Raw genomic sequence first — 20678 nt, 5'->3', positions numbered from 1 at the left:
GTGAGAATGTTGAACATATTCGTGAGTTGTTCGAGCGCAGTCCCCATCAGGCAATTTGGATTCAGATGATGATCTTAGCAATAAAACTTTGCTGAATGTGAAAGAACATTTCTCACATTACATTGTTGTGTCACATTTAATTTTTTCATTACAATTTCACTCTGGAACGGTAATTTGTGGACACCCTGTGTATGTATATTCACAACACAAACCAACCTCGTGAACATAAACTGACGAGAATGTAATTTCCTTTCGGGATTGAATAAGACCAATGGACCACCATGTGCAATATAATACAGAAGTTTATCTCTCTACAGTGGGCGAGCTATCGCCGACACCCTCGCCAAATTCCAAATCCCTGCAATGTCAGTCAAGTATCCTGCATCGCAATGGTACTCCGTCCAGGATTGTAACTCTAGCCAAAGAAAGTTCTTCGGCATCTGACGCTCTGTATAGAGCATGGTGTACAAATTGCTCTTTGCTGAGGTAATGCTGTTTACTCTTGTGGTTCAGGTGGGCCATTTGGTAATCGGACAGAATGGCATCTTCTCCACACCGGCCGTCTCTTGCACCATTCGTAAACGCAAGGCCATTGGGGGAATCATCCTCACAGCGAGCCACAACCCAGGTGGTCCAAATGGAGACTTTGGCATCAAATTCAACACTGCTAATGGAGGTATGATTCTTTCTTTGCCATTCTTTTGGCTTTTCTGTCATGTTTTGACTTGATCAAGAAAATATGACTCGATGACTTGATAAAGAAATGTTGTCTTCTGGTAGTTATAATGATTGTTGTGATTAAGGGCCATATCACATATGCATGTTTATTTATTACATTTGGGAGGGGGAGGGAAGATGGCTAGCATTTGTCTCAGTCCTTGTATCTAATAAATGAATGTCATTTTCTGTCTGTCTGTGTGTAACACCAATCACGCCAAAACTACTGGGCCAATTGCCACCAAACTTGGCACATGGACCAAGTTCGACCTTATAATGAACACCATCACCGGATGACATGACACAATACACATTTACAAGAGCATTTTCGTCGAACTTCACTCCTGAACCTCTGAGACTACAGATGAAACCAATTTGCCTGTGTTTATTGCAAGGTGGTTATTGAGGACAGCACACGGACGCAACAAGAGAATAGTCCAACAGGATGATGAGGGAGAAGAAGGAAGGGAATGTTGTAACACGCAAATACTTGGGAGAGGGGGAGTGGTGATGATGCGTGGTGGGAGGTGCTTAGTGAGCATCTAAAATATCAGGGATAGATTTGTCCGTCAGGGGCGAAGGTTAAAATGTCATGGAGAATGACTTGAGGTGATGGTGCACTGCCATCTTGAAGCCCTGGAGGGAAGAGTGCGATGCAACAGACTGAGGAAGTAGGTTCCATAAGCAGGTGGAGAGAGGAACAAAGGAGTGGAGGTAATCGGAAAACTTGGATTTTGGGGAGTTTCACAAGAAAAGCATTGCTGGAAGAACAGTTGTGACATGGAGGGATGAAAGGGCAGAGGGATGAATACCTAAGGAGACCACAGAACACAAAGAGGCCACCAAACCTGTCTGCAATGAGAAATTAGCAGGCTCTTTTCTTCTGCTTCTTTGTGAAAGATGACTGTTTGTGAGAGCTTTGAATTCCATACCATCCAGAAGTGACAGGTATGAAGTAGGGGTGTCGGCCCAGATGCGAGAGCAGGACCTCAATATGAGCTGTGGACAAAGGCCTTGCTGGCTGTGATAAGTTCAGATTTACCTTTTATTTTATTTTATTTATTTTATTTTTTTCTCCTCGTGTTTATTAAAATTGTTTCCAGTATAATTTCAATGAAATGGTTTCTGGTCTTTGAAAAGCTCTCGTGTTTCATTTAAACCCAAAGACTATGCCAGTGTAACAAAAATTGAGTGGTTATTCAAAGTAATAGGTTCTTTAATCTGCTTACACCAACCAACCATGGATACTGCATATTGCACACTGCTGGAAGTAATATCTCAACATGACTTCTCATCCCCACCCTCCTTCTCCAATAACCATCGCTGCACAACTTCCTTTTTGACGATAATCACCTTCTCCCATACCATCCCATTTTCTGACAGGCTATATAATAAAATATTAAATGTCATTTCTTTGTTTATAAGATTCTCTCAATTTAAAACACAAGCATATAACCTGTCCTTACAGACATCAGCATATTTTATTATGACTTGTAATACCGGCTTCCACCAGGTGATGTTATATGATGCACATTTACAAAGAGAGAATTGACATTCTTCCTTCATCCAAAACCCAGGGGCCTTTGATGTTGTTGTTTTTTTTAATTTTTTAAAGTCAACTAAAACCAACACCCCGAGAACAACCACCAGTTTTCAACTCATTTGATAGAGCGGTTCTGGACTGCATATACTGGATGTCAAACATGCACACAAACAAACTGAGCTGTGGTTTTCATGTTGAGAATTGGGTTATTTTAGTAACTCTGCCGCTGAAGGTGGATGGAAGTTGTGTTTTCACCCCTGTTTGTCTGTCTGAGAGTAGGATATCTCAAAAGGTTATGGATGTATTCAAACAACTTGGTGTCCAGGTTGGGTGTGTGATAAGGACAAATTTATTTGATTTTGGTGAAGATCCGGACTGTCAGTGAGATACAAAATATAAACTGTTCAGCTTGGTGGAGGCCTGCACTCGACTGAGTGCCATTCTAGTGATGACTTTAATACCCCACTCACATTGGGAGCGGTGCTATATGATGCACATTTACATAGAAAATGTGGTTGGCCCCCATCCCCTCCACCCTGAACTTTGGGGACAATTAATTATTGTGTTGCTTAAAACCTTCCTGTGAACACACTGAGTACAATCACCAGTTTTCATCTCATTCCATCCAGTGATTCAGGAGTTCATACAAGTCAAACATACAAACAAATTATAAAGAGCAATCAGAAATTGCAGCCCCTCACTAGGACTTGTTTTGTGCAGTTTTAGAGGACTTGCTTTATAGAGGTACTCGCAATCAAATTGTACGTACTTTATTTAAATACTCGCAATCAAATTGTGTAATACCTGGCTACCACCAGGTGGTGTTTGTGTCATACATTTGCACATTATGTGCAGCCAGACAGCCAGACAAACAAGCCCAAATGCAATACCTTCTCTTGTGATGGTAACAAACAAACAAACGCACTCAAATTATATTGTGTACTCGTGGAAAAAGTTCCTGTGCATCATTTACACCTCTGTGAAATGAGAACTGAAAACAAGCACATCACGTCGTTTGTTCATCTTGTTGCGAATTCTGGCCCGCCCGGCATGCGATCGGCCACGTAACTCGAATGGCGGCCGCCTCGCCCACCGGAACAGACAATTCAGTCGTGACCCTTTCGGAACAACGCCGGGAGTTATTCACGGGTGGAGGTTTAACCTCACCACGATCGTGCCAATTGCCCATCCGCGCAGGATAGGGTTGCTCGCCAAATTCGACCTACCTCAGTACCTGCGCGAGTGGTCGACCGGGCGATCGTACCACGCCACAGGCCGACTCCGGACACGAACCGCTTAAGCGGTTCGTTCCGTATTACAGGGATAACCGAGCGGAGTTATCGTCGGCCTTGATGGTTCCGATTAATAACCGGGCGTTTTAAACCCACAACGAACCCCTTACGTGATGCAAGATGGAGGTTCAATAAAAGGAAAAGACGAAGCGAAGCGGGAAAACAGTTCAACAAGCAGCACTTTATTCACACACACAGACACAAAGCAAGCACGTATATACAGCCATACAGTTTTTGTGTAAAAGAAACAAAAGCACGAACGACGCAGAGTTAATACCGAATAAGACTTACACACGGCAACACTTACACAGTTCTACTTTACGGACTGGCGCCACCCACAGACATTTACACAAAACCCCAAAAGAAAAGGAAGTTGCGACTTCCCTGGGCGCGTCGAGTCCTTCTCCCGTGCGTAGCTCGCGTCGTCCGCCTGACAGCTCGGACGGGGCTCTTGGGGGAACGGACGGGGCTCGTTCAGCGCTACTTCCCGCGCTCGTGCACGGGGTCCCAGGGCCCGCGCGAGGATCGCCGAACAGGGCAGGAACCACGAGCTCGCGACCCGAACCAGAAGGCTCACTTCGAACTCCACACAACTCCGAACCAACCGAGCAACCAACCAAAAAACCCCCGAACCAACTCGTTCCTCCCTTTTGTAGGGGCCGGCTCCGTCCATTCGCCCCGCCCCGTTTTCGGCTCCACCCTCCTTTGAGAAGGTTCTCGAAAAGGGGCGTTCCCTCACCCTGACCGCCTCACGCTGTTCATCCACCAATTGGCGGCAAGCTGCCCTTCCCCCTTCCTTCACACCAAGCGCGGGGAAAAATGGCGGGAAAAGCCCACGAGCATCGTTGGTGGTTTTTGTTCTTCCGCGGAGATCGTTACCACATGGTGGTTATTGAATGGAGAGTGGCGAAGATGTGGTAGCATAGGTGGTGGAGGTGGCGTGGTTGTAGTGTGGTTGGCGCTGTGGTGGGGATGGCGTGGTTGTTGAGATGCTGTTTGTTTGAAATAAAAGATAGAACAGAAAAATGGCTAACTCAAAGCGTCGCAGCCCGGATGGATCACACATATTCCCTCTATACAACGGGTTTGGGCTAACTACACATGGACTTATCGATATATCTCACCTGAGGACTCTTTATGGTGTAATGCGAATTTCCACAACCGTAACAATATCAATATTTAGTGTTTGATAAACATGAAATCGAGATGAGAATGTCAACACATTTGCAAAGTATGTCTCTAGATGCTCAAAGAGGGTTGCGGTCCAAATTCAGTTGACAGCTCAGTAACTGGTGACCACCGTTTGCATTGACACAGTTTGCATGTTCGGCAACGGCGCTTCATTGAGGACACAAGATGGTTGAATATGTCTTGAGGGATGTCATTCCAGATCGGTACCAATGCCTACCGCAGTTGGGCCAATGTTGCCAGCTGGTTTTGAAGATGGCGCAATCGTCATTCCATTTCATCCCACACATGTTCTATGGGAGAAAGATCAGGTGAAACAGCTGGCCAGGGAACTGTGGGAACGTTCTGTTGCGTGATGATGTCATGTCTCCAGAGGCTCGAAGTCAGTGACTACTCATGCGACATGACAGCATTCATCATCCTGTTGGAGTGTGATGTGACGACCAGGAACAGGAGGACGTGAGGACGGCGAACTTTGTCATGATACCGAAAACCTGTCATATTGCGATTGACCTCCAGCTGGGTTCTGTGATGTGCGGTGATCCCTCCCCATACCATCACTCTTCCACTGCCGAATGACCAACATTGCACAACGCACGTGTCAGTGTAATGTTACCCTTCCCAGTGATAAATGTGACAACAGCCATCATTACTGTCAAGATGGAACCTCAACTCATCTGTAAAGAGGACAGCAGCCCAATATTGTCTCCTGAACCTCAGACGTCGTCTACACCAAGCTGGGCTTGCATGTCGATGACGTGGCAACAAAATTGTTCATACTGCTGGTCGTCGTTGGATGCTATGCTCACGAAACCGATTCCTGACAGTATCCTTTGGTTGCAAGCCAGGGATGCTGCAAGCTGTCAAGCTTGCTGTCTGGAACCGATTCCTAAGGTGCACCAACTCGATATGGTTATCCTGACGATGGTCACACGTGGTCGCCTAGAATGTGGCCGGTCTCTGATGTTGCCAGTTTTTTTTGATAACCTCTCCAGAGTGACTGTGGTGTTCCGATGAACACCAAAATGCCTCCCCACAACACTTTGTGGCATTCCTGTCTCAAGCCTGCCAAATTCTGGATATTCATGGGTAAACTGGGAACATGTCAAGGCACATATTGGCTGACCGTTATATTTTTAGGGTACATGTCAGTCGCAAAGCAAGAGCAAGTCCACCGAAGTAATTGGACTTTGATTTTACCCCCAAAAAGGTTTGACAGAATTACAAAAAAGATGTAAATGTTCTGATAATTTTGTGCTTCGTTTGTATTTCAAACTTTTCATTTTGTGCTACTTAAAGTTGATGTGCAAACGTATTTAGATCTCGATCAGAAAATAAAAATTTATATATATATTTTTTGAGGGTGACAAATAGGGGTGCGGTTAATACACTGAAAAATATGGTGTTCTTGTCATTTACCCAACTCATCCACCAAGTTTTTTTTTTTTTGTCATAATCTGTCCACAACCTTTTGAAATATGCTAGATATCATTTTTGGCCCCATCTCTCAATGGTGAAGAATCACTTGAAAAATTGGAAAAAAAATCTCATACCCGGATATTCACCAAACTCGAATCAATTCGTCGTCGTCGCACACCCAAGCCTTCCACCAAGTTTCGTCCTAAACCGTCCATAACTTTTTTTTTGGACGTATCATGCTCACAGAAAAACAGACAGCTGAAAACATAACCTCCGTTCACCTTAGATGGCAGAGGTAAAAATGGAATGTGCAACCCAAGTACCTATTCGCTCGTATTTTTTGCTCTTTTATCAAAAACAAATATTCCATGTTTGGCCTAAGCTGTCATCGTAGCAGAGGATGGTCCAGCACAGTGGTATTAATTAGAGTGTGATGACAACGTTCCATTTTCTATTTTACACAGGAAGGATGAAGCTATGTGTACATGATACATTGGGGAGAGGGGGAGGTTAAAAATTCTGCCATTTTTGTGTGTGTGTAATCAGTAGTTGTCCACATAAAAGATGAACGAGGATGCAGATGTAATTGACGTGTGCATTCTTCAGGTCCTGCTCCTGAAAATGTTACAGGGAAGATTTTTGAACTCAGCAAAAGCCTTCAGGCATATCTTATCTGCCCTGACATTTCTGTGGACCTTAAAGCCATCGGTCAACAGACCTTCACAATTGAGAATAAGGACAAACCCTTCATAGGTGGGCTGTGTGCTATATCTTATACACACGATGCTTGTACATTGAACTTGTGCCCAAAATGCAGGTGATTGCATTAATTTGACATTCATCTCATTTCTCCCCCCCCCCTACTCATCCTCCCTTTTGTTTTCTAATTACAGTGGAGATAGTGGACTCTGTATTAGACTACACGGAGATGCTGAAGAACATTTTCGACTTTAACGCTGTCAAGTTGTTGCTCTCGGGGCCTCATGCAATTAAAGTCCGGTTAGATGCTATGCACGGAGGTTCGATTATGCTTCACGTTATTTATCGCTTGCTTTTCTTCGAGCACCCAATATTTGTGCATATTTATTATTGTTATTATTTTTTTTTCTTATTATTTTGAATTCTCAGTGATGGGACCTTATGTGAAGCGGGTCCTGTGTCATGAGCTTGGAGCTCCAGAAACCTCTGCCATAAACTGTGTTCCCAAAGAGGACTTTGGAGGTCACCACCCTGACCCTAACCTCACATATGCTGCTGACCTTGTGGCCTCTATGTCCTCCGGAGAGTATGACTTTGGAGCAGCATTTGATGGTGACGGGGTGAGCTGAATGGTCTTTTTAAATTACTTGATTAAAATCTACACTTGATGACAATAGTCTGTTTGTTCACTTACTCATCATCCAGTTTTTGTTTTCTGATCTCGACCCAACTTGGCATGCCTGCTAAGGGACTCTTGTATCAAAAAAAACTCGACATTCCCCAGTACTCAGGCACCTGGGGAGTGTTCGGGGTGAAGGTCAAAATGTCACCGATACATAATTACGAGGATGTAATGTGAAACTTTAAGAGATTCAGCTGTAGAAATGTAATATGATGCACAGCTATAAAAATGCTCTGTGAGTGGCAACGAGATTAAGTAACGGCAAATGAATGAAAGGTGTTTACAGATTATTAAAAGATGAAAGCCGAGCAAGATTAGGTCTTTGCATATTTTTCACTGGTCAGCTGGACCAGTCAGGCCAAAGCTTAGTTTGTCTGCAGAGAATTTCACTGCTCTCCAGAGATATTTCGATAAAATAAAACTGCAACATCATGAAAGCAAGAAATGATGCTACAAGAAACAAATTGTTGATTATTTGTGAAGTAACTCGATAACCAGACTCAGTGGCATAATGGTTAGAGTATCCACTCTGAGTCTGGGCAGTCGGAGGTCCGATTCCAACCCCGGCCGAGTCGGACCAAAGTCTTCAAAAATGGCATGTGGTGCTGCTTTGCTTGATGCTCAGCATTTAAAAGGAGCATGGAAAAATAACCATAGGTTGCCATCCAATCATTGCCTTCCTGTTCTCTTAATCTCTTTAAAAAAAACACTTGATTGCAAAGTGTTTTCATGAAGCTCAGTTCCCTGAAGCTCAGTTGATGTGTTTTGACGAAGCTCAGTTCCCTGAAGCTCAGTTGCTGTGTTTTGACGAAGCTCAGTTGCTGTGTTTTGATGAAGCTCAGTTCCCTGAAGCTCAGTTGCTGTGTTTTGACGAAGCTCCGTTGCTGTGTTTTGACGAAGCTCAGTTCCCTGAAGCTCAGTAGCTGTGTTTTGACGAAGCTCAGTTCCCTGAAGCTCAGTTGCTGTGTTTTGACGAAGCTCAGTTCCCTGAAGCTCAGTTGCTGTGTTTTGACGAAGCTCAGTTCCCTGAAGCTCAGTTGCTGTGTTTTGACGAAGCTCAGTTGCTGTGTTTTTATGAAGCTCAGTTCCCTGAAGCTCAGTTGCTGTGTTTTGACGAAGCTCAGTTGCTGTGTTTTGACGAAGCTCAGTTGCTGTGTTTTTATGAAGCTCAGTTGCTGTGTTTTGACGAAGCTCAGTTGCTGTGTTTTTATGAAGCTCAGTTCCCTGAAGCTCAGTAGCTGTGTTTTGACGAAGCTCAGTTCCCTGAAGCTCAGTTACTGTGTTTTGATGAAGCTCAGTTCACTGAAGCTCAGTTGCTGTGTTTTGACGAAGCTCAGTTCCCTGAAGCTCAGTTGCTGTGTTTTGACGAAGCTCAGTTGCTGTGTTTTTATGAAGCTCAGTTCCCTGAAGCTCAGTTGCTGTGTTTTGACGAAGCTCAGTTGCTGTGTTTTGACGAAGCTCAGTTGCTGTGTTTTTATGAAGCTCAGTTCCCTGAAGCTCAGTTGCTGTGTTTTTATGAAGCTCAGTTCCCTGAAGCTCAGTTGCTGTGTTTTGATGAAGCTCAGTTCCCTGAAGCTCAGTTGCTGTGTTTTGATGAAGCTCAGTTCCCTGAAGCTCAGTTGCTGTGTTTTGACGAAGCTCAGTTGCTGTGTTTTTATGAAGCTCAGTTCCCTGAAGCTCAGTTGCTGTGTTTTGACGAAGCTCAGTTGCTGTGTTTTTATGAAGCTCAGTTCCCTGAAGCTCAGTTGCTGTGTTTTGACGAAGCTCAGTTGCTGTGTTTTTATGAAGCTCAGTTCCCTGAAGCTCAGTTGCTGTGTTTTGACGAAGCTCAGTTGCTGTGTTTTTATGAAGCTCAGTTCCCTGAAGCTCAGTTGCTGTGTTTTGACGAAGCTCAGTTGCTGTGTTTTGACGAAGCTCAGTTGCTGTGTTTTGACGAAGCTCAGTTGCTGTGTTTTGACGAAGCTCAGTTCCCTGAAGTTTAGTTGCTGTGTTTACCTAAAGTCAAATTCATTGTTGTCTCTTGTGTTTGTACGCACATGTGCGCATAATTTGTGTTGCAGATCCTCCATGAACCTGTATAAATTATAAAAGATTTACATAGAAAATAATTGCTCTTCCTTAACTTGACATATTGCTCAGTGTAAAAATGTAAAGCTTTGTGAAAAGACTTTCCGTTGTTATATTTCCAGTCACCTTGCATATATCACTGTATGTATGCTGGACTGGACTGGATTAGATGTGCTGCTGTCTTTTCAGAACCAAAGATAGATGTTCAAAAGAGCTTGTAAGTAGGCATATTTTTGGTGGGGTCGGGGGTAGGGTAAAGCTGTAGCCCACACAACAACCACATTCTGAGATAACAAACAGAGATCTGATGTCATGTTAAATGTGAAACTCAGACCACTCTTGCGACCTATATCAAAACCTCAGTGAGTAGCCACAGGGTCAAACCCATACCAGTGAAGGTAATGCAAAAAGGTTTTACCCACTCAGCTACTGAGCCGCTGTCTGTTGCAGGAATTCCCTCCCGAATCCTAATGTCACCAAGAATACCAAATATACCAAACCAAAAAATATCGCTCAGCCGTTGTCTCTCAACCGCCGCTTTCGGCCATCCATATCGTCGTCAATGTATATATATATCTACAGTCACAGTGTGGCACACAAGTTAAGACCAATGACTGGCTGAAACAGAAAAGCTAGACTTGTTAGCTCTTGCCTCCTCTGCTGTGTTTTTTTCAAATGGGTATGACGTCGAAAGGTGAAAGGATGGTTGAATATGAGTGGCTAATCACTGTACGTTTAAGGGAGCAGATTTCTGCTCATCTCCTCAATCAACGAACACAGTTCCAGCGAGATTTTGCTCCAGATAATTTTCCTTGCAGCCTTATTCACAGTGTACCTTCCGGGCAAAATAAGTAACTGGAGCGAAGTCTATGGCACGCCATTGCAAATCCCCACGCTTTCCACCAAACACAAAGTTGAAAGATGGCAAAGAGTTCCACGAGAAATGACCCATTATCAAATTTTAAGTGAAAATTTTTTTACGTTTCGACTCTTGTGATGGAGGTATGCATTACGTACCTCCTTTACAGGAGTCGATTCCTCCAATATTACTGGTTATAATCACATTTTGGGCTTTATTGTCACTCTCCACACTGCTCTATTGACTGCCCTGTCCTCTTTCTCCTCCCCCTCCCCTAACACCTTGGTGAATGTTTCACATGTTGGCACTTATTTATATTGTTAAAAATATAAGGGTACTAGTAAAGGTGCCCGTCTTTGACGGGCGTCACTGGCAACATATGGTAAAAGACAGATAGCATGAAAGTATTTTAAACAATATATTATATCATTTTTATCCTTTGATTATCATTCAGGTTTTCCCCTTCGACTGTCCCGCAGTAGCTCCACTTCGATGACATTACCACGTAGTTTAGTGACTACACAACGTGTACCATTCGTGAGTGCCGGAGGATCCATAGAGCGCATTAAAATTACAGGGCACCCTACATTAAAATGATCCAAAAGGCTGGATCAGTTTCGTCTACATATTCATATCTTGTTATGTAGAATTTAGCTGATTCTGAAACTGTTAACAGCATGTCGATCGGATGGTTCTGTGATTTTCTACGGTAGTAAACAGAAGTACAACTTAAGCCTGTACGCCACTCTGTGGAGACCCGAGATTTTATGTGCACGTGCTCAATCCCGCACCCACCCAGAAAAAGACCCAAGTACACTGTCAGTACTCAACTCCACACTAAAACGATGATCATGATTTTGGGTTTAACCGTAACTGACCGGGCAATACTTTGTTGGCAGTTGGTCCGGCTGGGCAGCGGGTATCGGTCGATGAAAATTTCAAAACGGCAACCATGTATAAAAAAAGCAAATAAATACTTTGTACTTAGTCAGAAAGTCATGGTTTTGTGAAGAAACTACGGCACATGGAAAGTGCAAATTCGTCAGGTATGAACTCAACTGTTTTCTCCCCAACTCATCTTAGTGGTCCTCTAAAAAATGGGAAACATTTTAATTTCTTTTTTGTGCAATAATTCCTCCCATTTTGCAAATGGAGTTTTTGAACTGTTTAAATACCATAATCATCAAAACGAATTTTGAAGGGCCTCTTAAGGAAGACAATAATATCATTACTATATATGTCAAGGCTTGTTTCATTTCATGCAGTAACAAAAATCTGATGGTGGAACAAAGAAAGGGGCGTGCCGAAATATTAATATAGATGTTCTTTTGAACATATGAGTCCCCGAGGACCATGAAGCTATCGTTCTTGTTGTTAAAGGCCGTTATGGGAACACAGAAAAAAGGGGCTAAAGGTTTAAACGTGTATTAAACAATAATAAGGAATGGGTTATGAGGGTAATGAAAGACAAGGATTTTTTAGCAGCGTCATCATGGTTGGCGTCTCGCAATATAATATATTAGCGCGATTAAAAATACCGTTTTTTCCTCGCATCTTCATGTCTGTCAAAAAACCAGTGTCAAGGTGCACAACTACAGCTCATAACCTATCCATTGAGCTGTTTTTCGGCCGCCCCTGCTTTCCCGTTTTCACGCCACTGTCCACACAAAATTAATCAATCAATTCTATACAGAGTCCAGGGGACTCAAAAAGTGGGGGGGGGGGGGTTGTTGTTCCGTAGCCCTTTTGGTATGAAGTTGACCATCTTAATGGTGTCAAACCCCTCCATGTCAGCACCCTCCTCCTTTTCATCTCCCACATGCCTGTGTCCTCCCAACCCACCTCTTCTCTGTCCCTTCCTCTTCAGCATCCCTCCACCTCAGGTCTCCACCCTTTCCCCTTCCCCTGAAGCCACCGACTCAAAACTTCCCCCAGACCACATCCCCCTCCCATCTTCCCTTTCATCTCACCCCTCCCATCTTAATTCCTCACCATCCATTCATCCATTGGGACCATACTCTGTGCAGAGCGTTGGTGCTTCCTAAGAAGTCTCCTTGGCTATTGGGTAAAATCCTGGACGGGTCGCCACTCCGACAGGATACCAGCAAGCTGGCACTCATTTTGCCGACCTCAGAAGGACGACAGGCTGAGTCAACCCCACCTGGTATTAATTCAACCCCACAGCCAAGGGGGATTTGAACTCAGGATCCTAGGATCTCAAGTCCACCACCCTAACCATTAAGCCAACACCAGGCATATGCCTTGCCCCACCCTCTTCTATCTCTCCCTCGTCCTGCCCCCTCCCAGAATTGCCCCCGTCCTGTCTCCTCGCAGCTTCCTTCCCTCCCCCCCCTCCACACTTTCTCCTTACCCCACTCACTCTTCACATTCCTGCATCCTGCTAACAGTGCTTCCTTCCCTGTCCCTAACTGTGTGGACCTCCAATATCTGAGACCTCTGCTCCAACCTTACAGATCTCTGAATCCAGTCCGCTGCTGATAAACTGGACTTTTTCTCAGATAATCCCCAATCCAAAACCATGATCTTTTCTTCCCTCATTACCGCCGCCCCTCAACCCCAAGCCCTCCTTCCCAATTTCCAGTTTTTATGCATCCGCTGACGAAGTTGTCAATAGCATTATGTTTACCTCCACCACCGAAGGTGAAGAAGGTTGTGTTTTCACCCCTTTCTGTCTGTTTGTTATTTTCAAAATCGAAGATTTTTTCAAGTATATTGGTCACTCGATTGTGTTATTCTGTCAATCACCTTCAGGTCACAATTTTTAACCAATCTTCATGAAACTTCACCACATGTTAGAGTTTGTCATAAGCAAGAAGCCTATTGTTTTTGAGGTCAAAAGGTCAACATAGGCCAAAGGTCAGTGAATTTCTAAAACCCTCAATTTTCATCCGATTTGAATTGAAATTTGAAGACGATTAGCATATCAGGACACTGAATTAAACCACCAATTATTTTTGAGGTCCACCAACATTAGCCAAAAGGTCAACATAGGCCGAATTTCTAAAATTGTCAATTTTCATCCGATTGGCTTGAATTTTGAAGAGGAGTTGCATTTTTGGTCATTGAATTCAATCACACCAATTATTTTTGAGGTCAAATTTGTTTTATGGATTTTGCAAGTATCGGGCTCTGCATGACGTCTTTTTCTTGTTTGTTTGTCTCTGTCTGCTTGTGTGCAGAATATCTCAAAAAGTTGTGGACAGATTCGGTGTGTAACAAGGACAAACTCATTAGATTTTGGTGAAGATCCGAATCCAGAGCTGGATACGAGAGTTATTTGAATTTAAAAGTGATTCTTCACCATTGAGAGATAAGGCCAAAAATGATATATTGCATGATATTTCAAAAATATATTGGGCCTGATATGTTCTTGTGGATCAGGCATTGCGTGACGGAGGTATGCGCTCTACCGAGTGCCTTTCTAATTTTCCTTCTGTATCCATCCTGTCCAACACATGCGTCCTTTCCTGCTCCCCCCCCATTCATTCCCACACTCACTGTTTGTCCAAGTCTCCCTTTATGTTGTCCTTCAACCTTGCTGTTGGTGCCCCCCACCCCCGCACCCTTCTCTCCACTGGTCCTTTTGTCCTGTTGCGTCCTGATCCAAACAGTGTGTGGAGGAAGAGGGAAAAAACACAATAACCTGCCATTTAAGGTGCAGGCTTGGGAAGTGTTAATGAGGGTAGAAAAGATCACGAGTGTGGATGTGGGATGACCTGCGAAAGAGGTGAACAGGCATCTTGAAGTCAAATTGATGCTCAGAGGGAAGAATGAGAGTCAACAGACTGAGGAAGTTGGTTCCACTTTTCTCAACAGAGTGGATGGTTTCATGTGCCTTCAGTGTATAATTATTTAGGATGCATAAGAAGCCAGTGCAGTGCTGTCTGACTCTGCTATTCGCCATGAATGATTCGCCGCCGTGATACATTCCTGGAAAATGCCGTGAATGTCGAATCCACAAATGTTTTGGCATTGTTTCAACGGGAAAAGGAGGAATAGGTTCTCGGCTGTTCGTGATTCATGAGGGAAAATCAAAAATCTCGTGAAAAACTGCAAAATACTGCGAAAATGAGAATACTGTACACAAAGCACAGGGCCGCGAATGTAGAAGCAGGTCACATTTTATCAACCGTGAATACGCGGGGTCTTCAAATGGCGAATCCATGAATTGCGGGGTCCGACGGTATGTCATTCTTCATTGCCCCATTTTTCAAAAACTTATTGCCCCTCAGGTAAAACTTCAATATTATGTCCTTGAAGGACAGTCACAATATTCTGGGTCCAAGTGTCTGATTTTTCAATAGACTTGATGTTTTTGTTGACAAGAAACTACCTAATTATTCGCTGTTGCATCCTCTGTTTCGCCACTTTACTGCCATCTTGATTTTCAGCACACTTGTTAAAGAAGGAAATGCGATATTATCGGGATTGGCGACCAACAGAAAAGGACGCATTAGTCTGCCTTTTTATTAACCTCCGCCATCTTCGAAGATGGATGGAGGTTACTGTTTTCACCCCTTTCTATTTGTTTGTTTGTTTGTTTGTGAACAGTATTACGGAAAAACTCCTCGACGGATTTCGATGAAACTTGGTGGGGGGGTTAGGTATGGTCCAAGGATCATGCCATTAAATTTTGGACTTGGTCCCCCCCCCAAAAAAAATTGTTAGAGAAAAAACATTTTTTTTTTGCATTTCTGCATGTTTTAAGTGATTTCCAACCCCCCCCCAAGAAAATAGAGAAAATTAATTTTTTTTGCATTTCTGCATGTTTTATGTGATTTCCAACCACCCCCCAAAAAAAATTGTTACCCCCCCCCAAAAAAAAATAGAGAAATTTTTTTTGCATTTCTACATGTTTGAAGTGATTTCCAACCCCCCCCCCCCAAAAAAAATTGTTAGAGAAATTTTTTTTTTGCATTTCTACATATTTTAAGTGATTTCCAAACCCCCCCCGCACCCCCAAAAATTTTTTTGAGAAAAATTTTTTTTTTTGCATTTTGACATGTTTTAAGTGATTTCCAACCCCCCCCAAAAAAAAAAATTGTTACCCCCCAAAAAAGAAAAATATACATTTTTTGCATTTCTACATGTTTTAAGTGATTTCCAACCCCCAAAAAAATTGTTACCCCCCCCAAAAAAGAAATTTTTTTTTGCATTTCTGCATGTTTTAAGTGATTTCCAACCCCCCAAAAAAAAATTGTTAGAGAAAAAAAAATTTTTGCAACTTATTTTTCAACAAAATTTCGATGTTTTTTTTTTTTTTTTTTGCATTTTTACATGTTTTAGGTGATTTCAAACCCCCCTGCCCCCCCCCCCCAAATGTTGGAGAAAAGAACTATAACTGTCAGCACTGTTGACATCATATTTAATGAATAAGATATAAGGTTCACTTGAGTGACCCAGCAATATTGGTGGGGAGGTTTTGCACTCTCCCGAGTGCTCCCCCTCTAGTTAACCTCCGTCATCGAAGATGGACGGAGGTTACTGTTTTCACCCCTGTCTGTTTGTTTGTTTGTTTGTTTGTGAACAGTATTACGGAAAAACTCCTGGACGGATTTCGACGAAACTTGGTGGAGGGATTAGATATGGTCCAAGGATCATGCCATTAGATTTTGGACTTGGTCCAAAGTCCAACATGGCCGCCATGGCGGCCATTTTGAAAAAATATTTGAATTTTTGTTTTTGCATTTCTTCATGTTTTAAGTGTTTTCCAACCAAAATAAAAATAAATTTGTTAGGAAAAAAAAAATTGCAACTTTTTTCAAAAAAAATTTCGATTTTATTTGAAAAAAATTTGAATTTTTTTTGCATTTCAACATGTTTTAAGTGATTTCCAACCCCCCCCCCAAAAAAAAATTTGTTAGAGAAAAAAAAATTTTGCAACTTTTTTTCAAAAAAAATTCAATTTTATTTTTTTCATTTCTACATGCGCGTCAATCTAGTTTAGTTTATTCAATCGTGGTTCAGTAGAGTCTGATCCGTTTTGACCTTCAATTAATAGGATATCAGGTTCACTTAAGTGACCCAGCAGTATTGGCGGCGGAGGTTTTGCACTCTACCGAGTGCTCCCCCTCTAGTTTTTATATAAATTAATCAAGATTAAATTTAACCACCTTTCTACATCAGTTCAAATCAATTTTGACCAGTTTAGACAAACTTGCTTCCACCAAATGTATGTTCATTCTCTGTTACACAGATCATCAACCTTTGTTCTCCTCCCCTCCCTTCTTTCCCTATCCTCCACTACCCTATCCTAAAGGACCGAAATATGATCCTTGGACACAAGGCCTTCTTTGTCAATCCTTCTGACTCTGTTGCGGTCATAGCTGCCAACCTCGGCAGCATCCCATTTTTCCAGTCTACGGGTGTTCACGGGTTGGCTCGAAGCATGCCAACCAGTGGGGCATTGGATAGGTATGACATCACCTGGTGGCAGAAATGGGTTATTGGTGAAGCTGATAAGCTCATTTAGTTGGGGAAGGAGAGTGGGGGGCTTGAAAATGTGACCATTATGTTGATTGTCAATGGTCCCCAATGACTAAATTTACTTTCTCCTTTTTGTAATACTGTTCGACCCCATTTTACATTGGGGATGTGTTCCTGAAAGTTGGGATGAATATCAAGATTATGTAAATTGAAGCAATTTCTTTCATAATAATTAATGAAATTGGGTGGGGGGGGTGGTGTTCCTAACGTCACCACTTCACCTATTGTGTTTCACTTTTTACCTACATTACCCTTTTTTTGGTTAATTACAGTTATATTCAAATACACATATAAATAAAATATAAAAATTCCCAGATATATTTAAATTAAAATAAATAACGTATTTTAGAGTTTGAATTTTCTTACCTTCAGTACCTCTTCTGGAAGCGGTCGAACCAGCCACGACTTGCAATGAATATCAATATTTTTAGCTCGCCTGTTCGAAGAACAGAGAGCGAAAGCGATACCCTCGGCGTGAGCATCAGCGTCAGCGTGAAAATGTTAAAGTTTTTGGTGCAAGTTATTTTTTCCTTTCTAATGTTTTTATCGACCACACTATTTTTTTATACGCTTTGTACCGCTTTATGAGTACCAGTATACTGGGCCGGTGTATACCCCAGTTAAAATAGGTGTCATATCCCTGTGTCGTAAGAAGCGACCAGGGTTGCGTCAGGAAGGGCATACAGCGTAAAACATGTGCCAAATCACTATGCGGATCATACGGATGATCCGCTGTGGCGACCCCTAACGGGAGCAGCCGAAAGAAGAAGAAGAGAAGAAGAAGAAGAAGAAGACTATTTTTTTTATACGCCCGATATATATCGGGCGTATATGATACCGGTTGTCCGGTATTATTATATGATACCGGTCGTCCGGTATTATTATATGATACCGGTCGTCCGTCCATCCGTCCGTCTGTCTGTCTGTCTGTCTGTCCGTCCGTCCGTCCGTCCGTTCCTGTCCGCACTCTAACTCCCAAAGTTTTCAACTTTCACGTTTCATATTTGGTACATAGGTACAGGCTGTGGAGACGGTGTGTCGCGACATACGTTCGTCATCTAAAGTGGTTGCCATGGCAACCAGGATGCTGTTTTCCATCTGTTCCTGTCCACACTCTAACTCACAAAGTTTTCAACTTTCACGTTTCATATTTGGTACATAGGTACACTGTGGAGACGGTGTGTCGTGACATACGTTCGTCATCTAAAGTGGTTGCCATGGCAACCAGGATGCTGTTTTCCATCCATTCCTGTCTGCACGCTAACTCCCAAAGTTTTCAACTTTCACGTTTCGTATTTGGTACATAGGTACAGACTGTGGAAACGGTGTGTTGCGACATACGTTCGTCATCTAAAGTGGTTGCCATGGCAACCAGGATGCTGTTTTCCATGTAGTAGCGCAATTCTGTATATACCTTCTTGTCCGGGCGTATATTGTGCTCACTTGCGCTCTTGTTACTGATTGCAATATGCAAATACATATATTGCTTTAAAATTATTTGGATCAGACTTCACTGCAATGCTTTATAACAAAAAATTAATTATTAGACTAGTCTTTTAAAAACAATAAATGTATAAACAGGCGAGCATTGGGTGGCTTTGACACCAACTCTGGTTATAGTTGGTACACACCGTAGCCAGAGGCAAACTTAATAACCCAGAAACATCAACCGCACGTTCATGAGCATCCATTCGACGAATAACATCTAATTTCACTTCTAAGGTAACACTTTACAATGCCTCTTAGCCAATCTACAGTATAGTACATTTCTTTGTGTGCGACACAAAGTACAGTATTTCTTTCAGCGATTTTGCGATCTCCCGATTTGGTACTTTAGCGATGTATTCTGGCATTTTTATCAGTCTTATAAGTTCTGAAAACGTTCGAGAATAATAGGTATGGCTTTTAAAACGACGTAAGTGTGAGTTGAAGTGACACAAGTTGGGTAGTGGTATTGATAATGTAATGATGTAGAAAGGGGAGACGTAAATCAGGGTATCACTCCACCACTGCTGTCAATGTTGATATTATTTTATATTTGTCGAGGACAACATGAGAAAGCCTTGTAAATTTGCTGACCCAGGCATATCTTAAATCTTCTATGCCTGACTCGAAGGGAAGTGCAGAATTTGCTTACCATCCTACTCAAGCAATCACTGAAAATCCAATGGGGGGTTTCCAATGTCAACAAACAGATACGAGTAGGGATAGACAGCTTACTTGATATTCTTCTGAAGTATTACGTTCATGAGAATTTAGAATTGTAATTGCAATCCACAGGCATATTTGCTCGCCGTCATGTTAGCTTGGTGTGACTTGAAAGTATTTTTCGTTTTTTGTTTTTTTTAAAATATATTTTAAACCCATTTAGAATTTATTACAGCGCGTGCGATGTATTCAATCGCACAGAGTTTGAAATGTCCCCGGTGTCCCCCCCCCCCCACCCCACGTGCCTCAAGTGAGCCAATGACAGTCGTCCGGTAGATGGCAGTGCGTAACCTAGACGGAAATGGCGACAATTGACGGAAATACCCAAGTATTTCAATGGAAATTTGTGAAACTAATGTGTTATATATGTGAAAACCATTCAATTTATTGCTTGATGGAAAAAAACCAAGAAACACTCCCCTCTCATGTTCGAACGAACGAACGAAAGACGTCATTTCCGCCCACCATCGCATTTCGCGCCGAACGCTGAAAGCTAAGTTCTTCTTATTTTACATCATTCTTTTGCGGCCCCCTGCCACGCTGTATCGAACGATTTCATTCCTTCTGTTATATATAAAGGTGCTTATCACAATAATAACAAGATTTTTACATTTCAATTATTAAGTACGCTTTTTAATTGTCTTTCAACTGAAGAAGCATAAATTGCATATTTTAACATTAGTGTACTCATTTGCTTCACCACACGTGCTGTATTGAAGGATTTCACTTGTTATTTTTAATTCGATATTAGTGTGGGAAACAAAAGCTCTGGACATCATTAACTAATGTTTGACATGGATATATATCGGTGATGGGATTCGCTAATTCATGAATGCTTCCTGGTTGCCAAAGTTTAACTGCTGAGCTGAGAGGGAGAATATGTGAACATGTACCTTGAACTTCAAGTATTATAATTGAATGAAATAAAACCATTATAATTCAACAAAGGAATTCAAATTATTTCAAAAAGCTTGCAAATGTTTATGAACCTCGACACTAACAAAGTCCCCTCTCTACATTTCTTTGTGACTGCTATGTTTTCCTTGGTGTTGCAGGGTGGCGGCATCAGAAAATATTACGTTGTATGAGACGCCAACAGGGTGGAAGTTTTTTGGGAATTTGATGGATGCTGGCAAGCTCTCCCTGTGTGGAGAAGAAAGCTTTGGCACAGGTTGAATAATGCTTGAGAATGATTGTTGATGAGATACATACATACGTGCGCGCGCGCGCGCACACACACACACACACACACACACACACACACACACACACACACACACACACACACACACACACACACACACACACACACACACACACACACACACTTGTACACCAAAGGGGGTCAAATTTGTAAAAGGCTATTTTAGCCACCCATGCAACATAAATGTTATAAGTGTCCTTTTTAGAACAGAGATAGTCAAATGAGAAAGTTGTTTTAAAAGCTGCTTGCTTTTCAGGCTCGGACCATATTCGGGAGAAGGATGGTCTCTGGGC

General features: G+C 42.4%; 1 protein-coding gene across 1 annotated transcript in view; it reads left to right on the top strand.

Annotated features, from left to right (window-relative positions):
* Positions 1 to 20678, top strand: part of PGM1 (phosphoglucomutase 1) — a 79250-nt gene that overhangs the window by 37167 nt on the left and 21405 nt on the right. The window contains exons 3-9 of the mRNA XM_085869226.1: positions 514 to 676; positions 6766 to 6912; positions 7053 to 7178; positions 7288 to 7478; positions 16747 to 16901; positions 20237 to 20352; positions 20642 to 20678. The exon at positions 20642 to 20678 is cut by the window's right edge and continues 99 nt beyond it. Coding sequence (XP_085725352.1) covers positions 514 to 676; positions 6766 to 6912; positions 7053 to 7178; positions 7288 to 7478; positions 16747 to 16901; positions 20237 to 20352; positions 20642 to 20678 — 935 coding nt within the window. The remainder of the gene's footprint in view (positions 1 to 513; positions 677 to 6765; positions 6913 to 7052; positions 7179 to 7287; positions 7479 to 16746; positions 16902 to 20236; positions 20353 to 20641) is intronic.

Source organism: Eptatretus burgeri, chromosome 2 (genome assembly GCF_056783735.1).
Source record: "Eptatretus burgeri isolate ZD-2024b chromosome 2, Ebu_testis_v1, whole genome shotgun sequence".
Lineage (NCBI taxonomy): Eukaryota > Metazoa > Chordata > Myxini > Myxiniformes > Myxinidae > Eptatretus > Eptatretus burgeri.
Note: the sequence above shows the minus strand (reverse complement) of the source record. Positions and strands in the feature narration are given on the sequence as shown.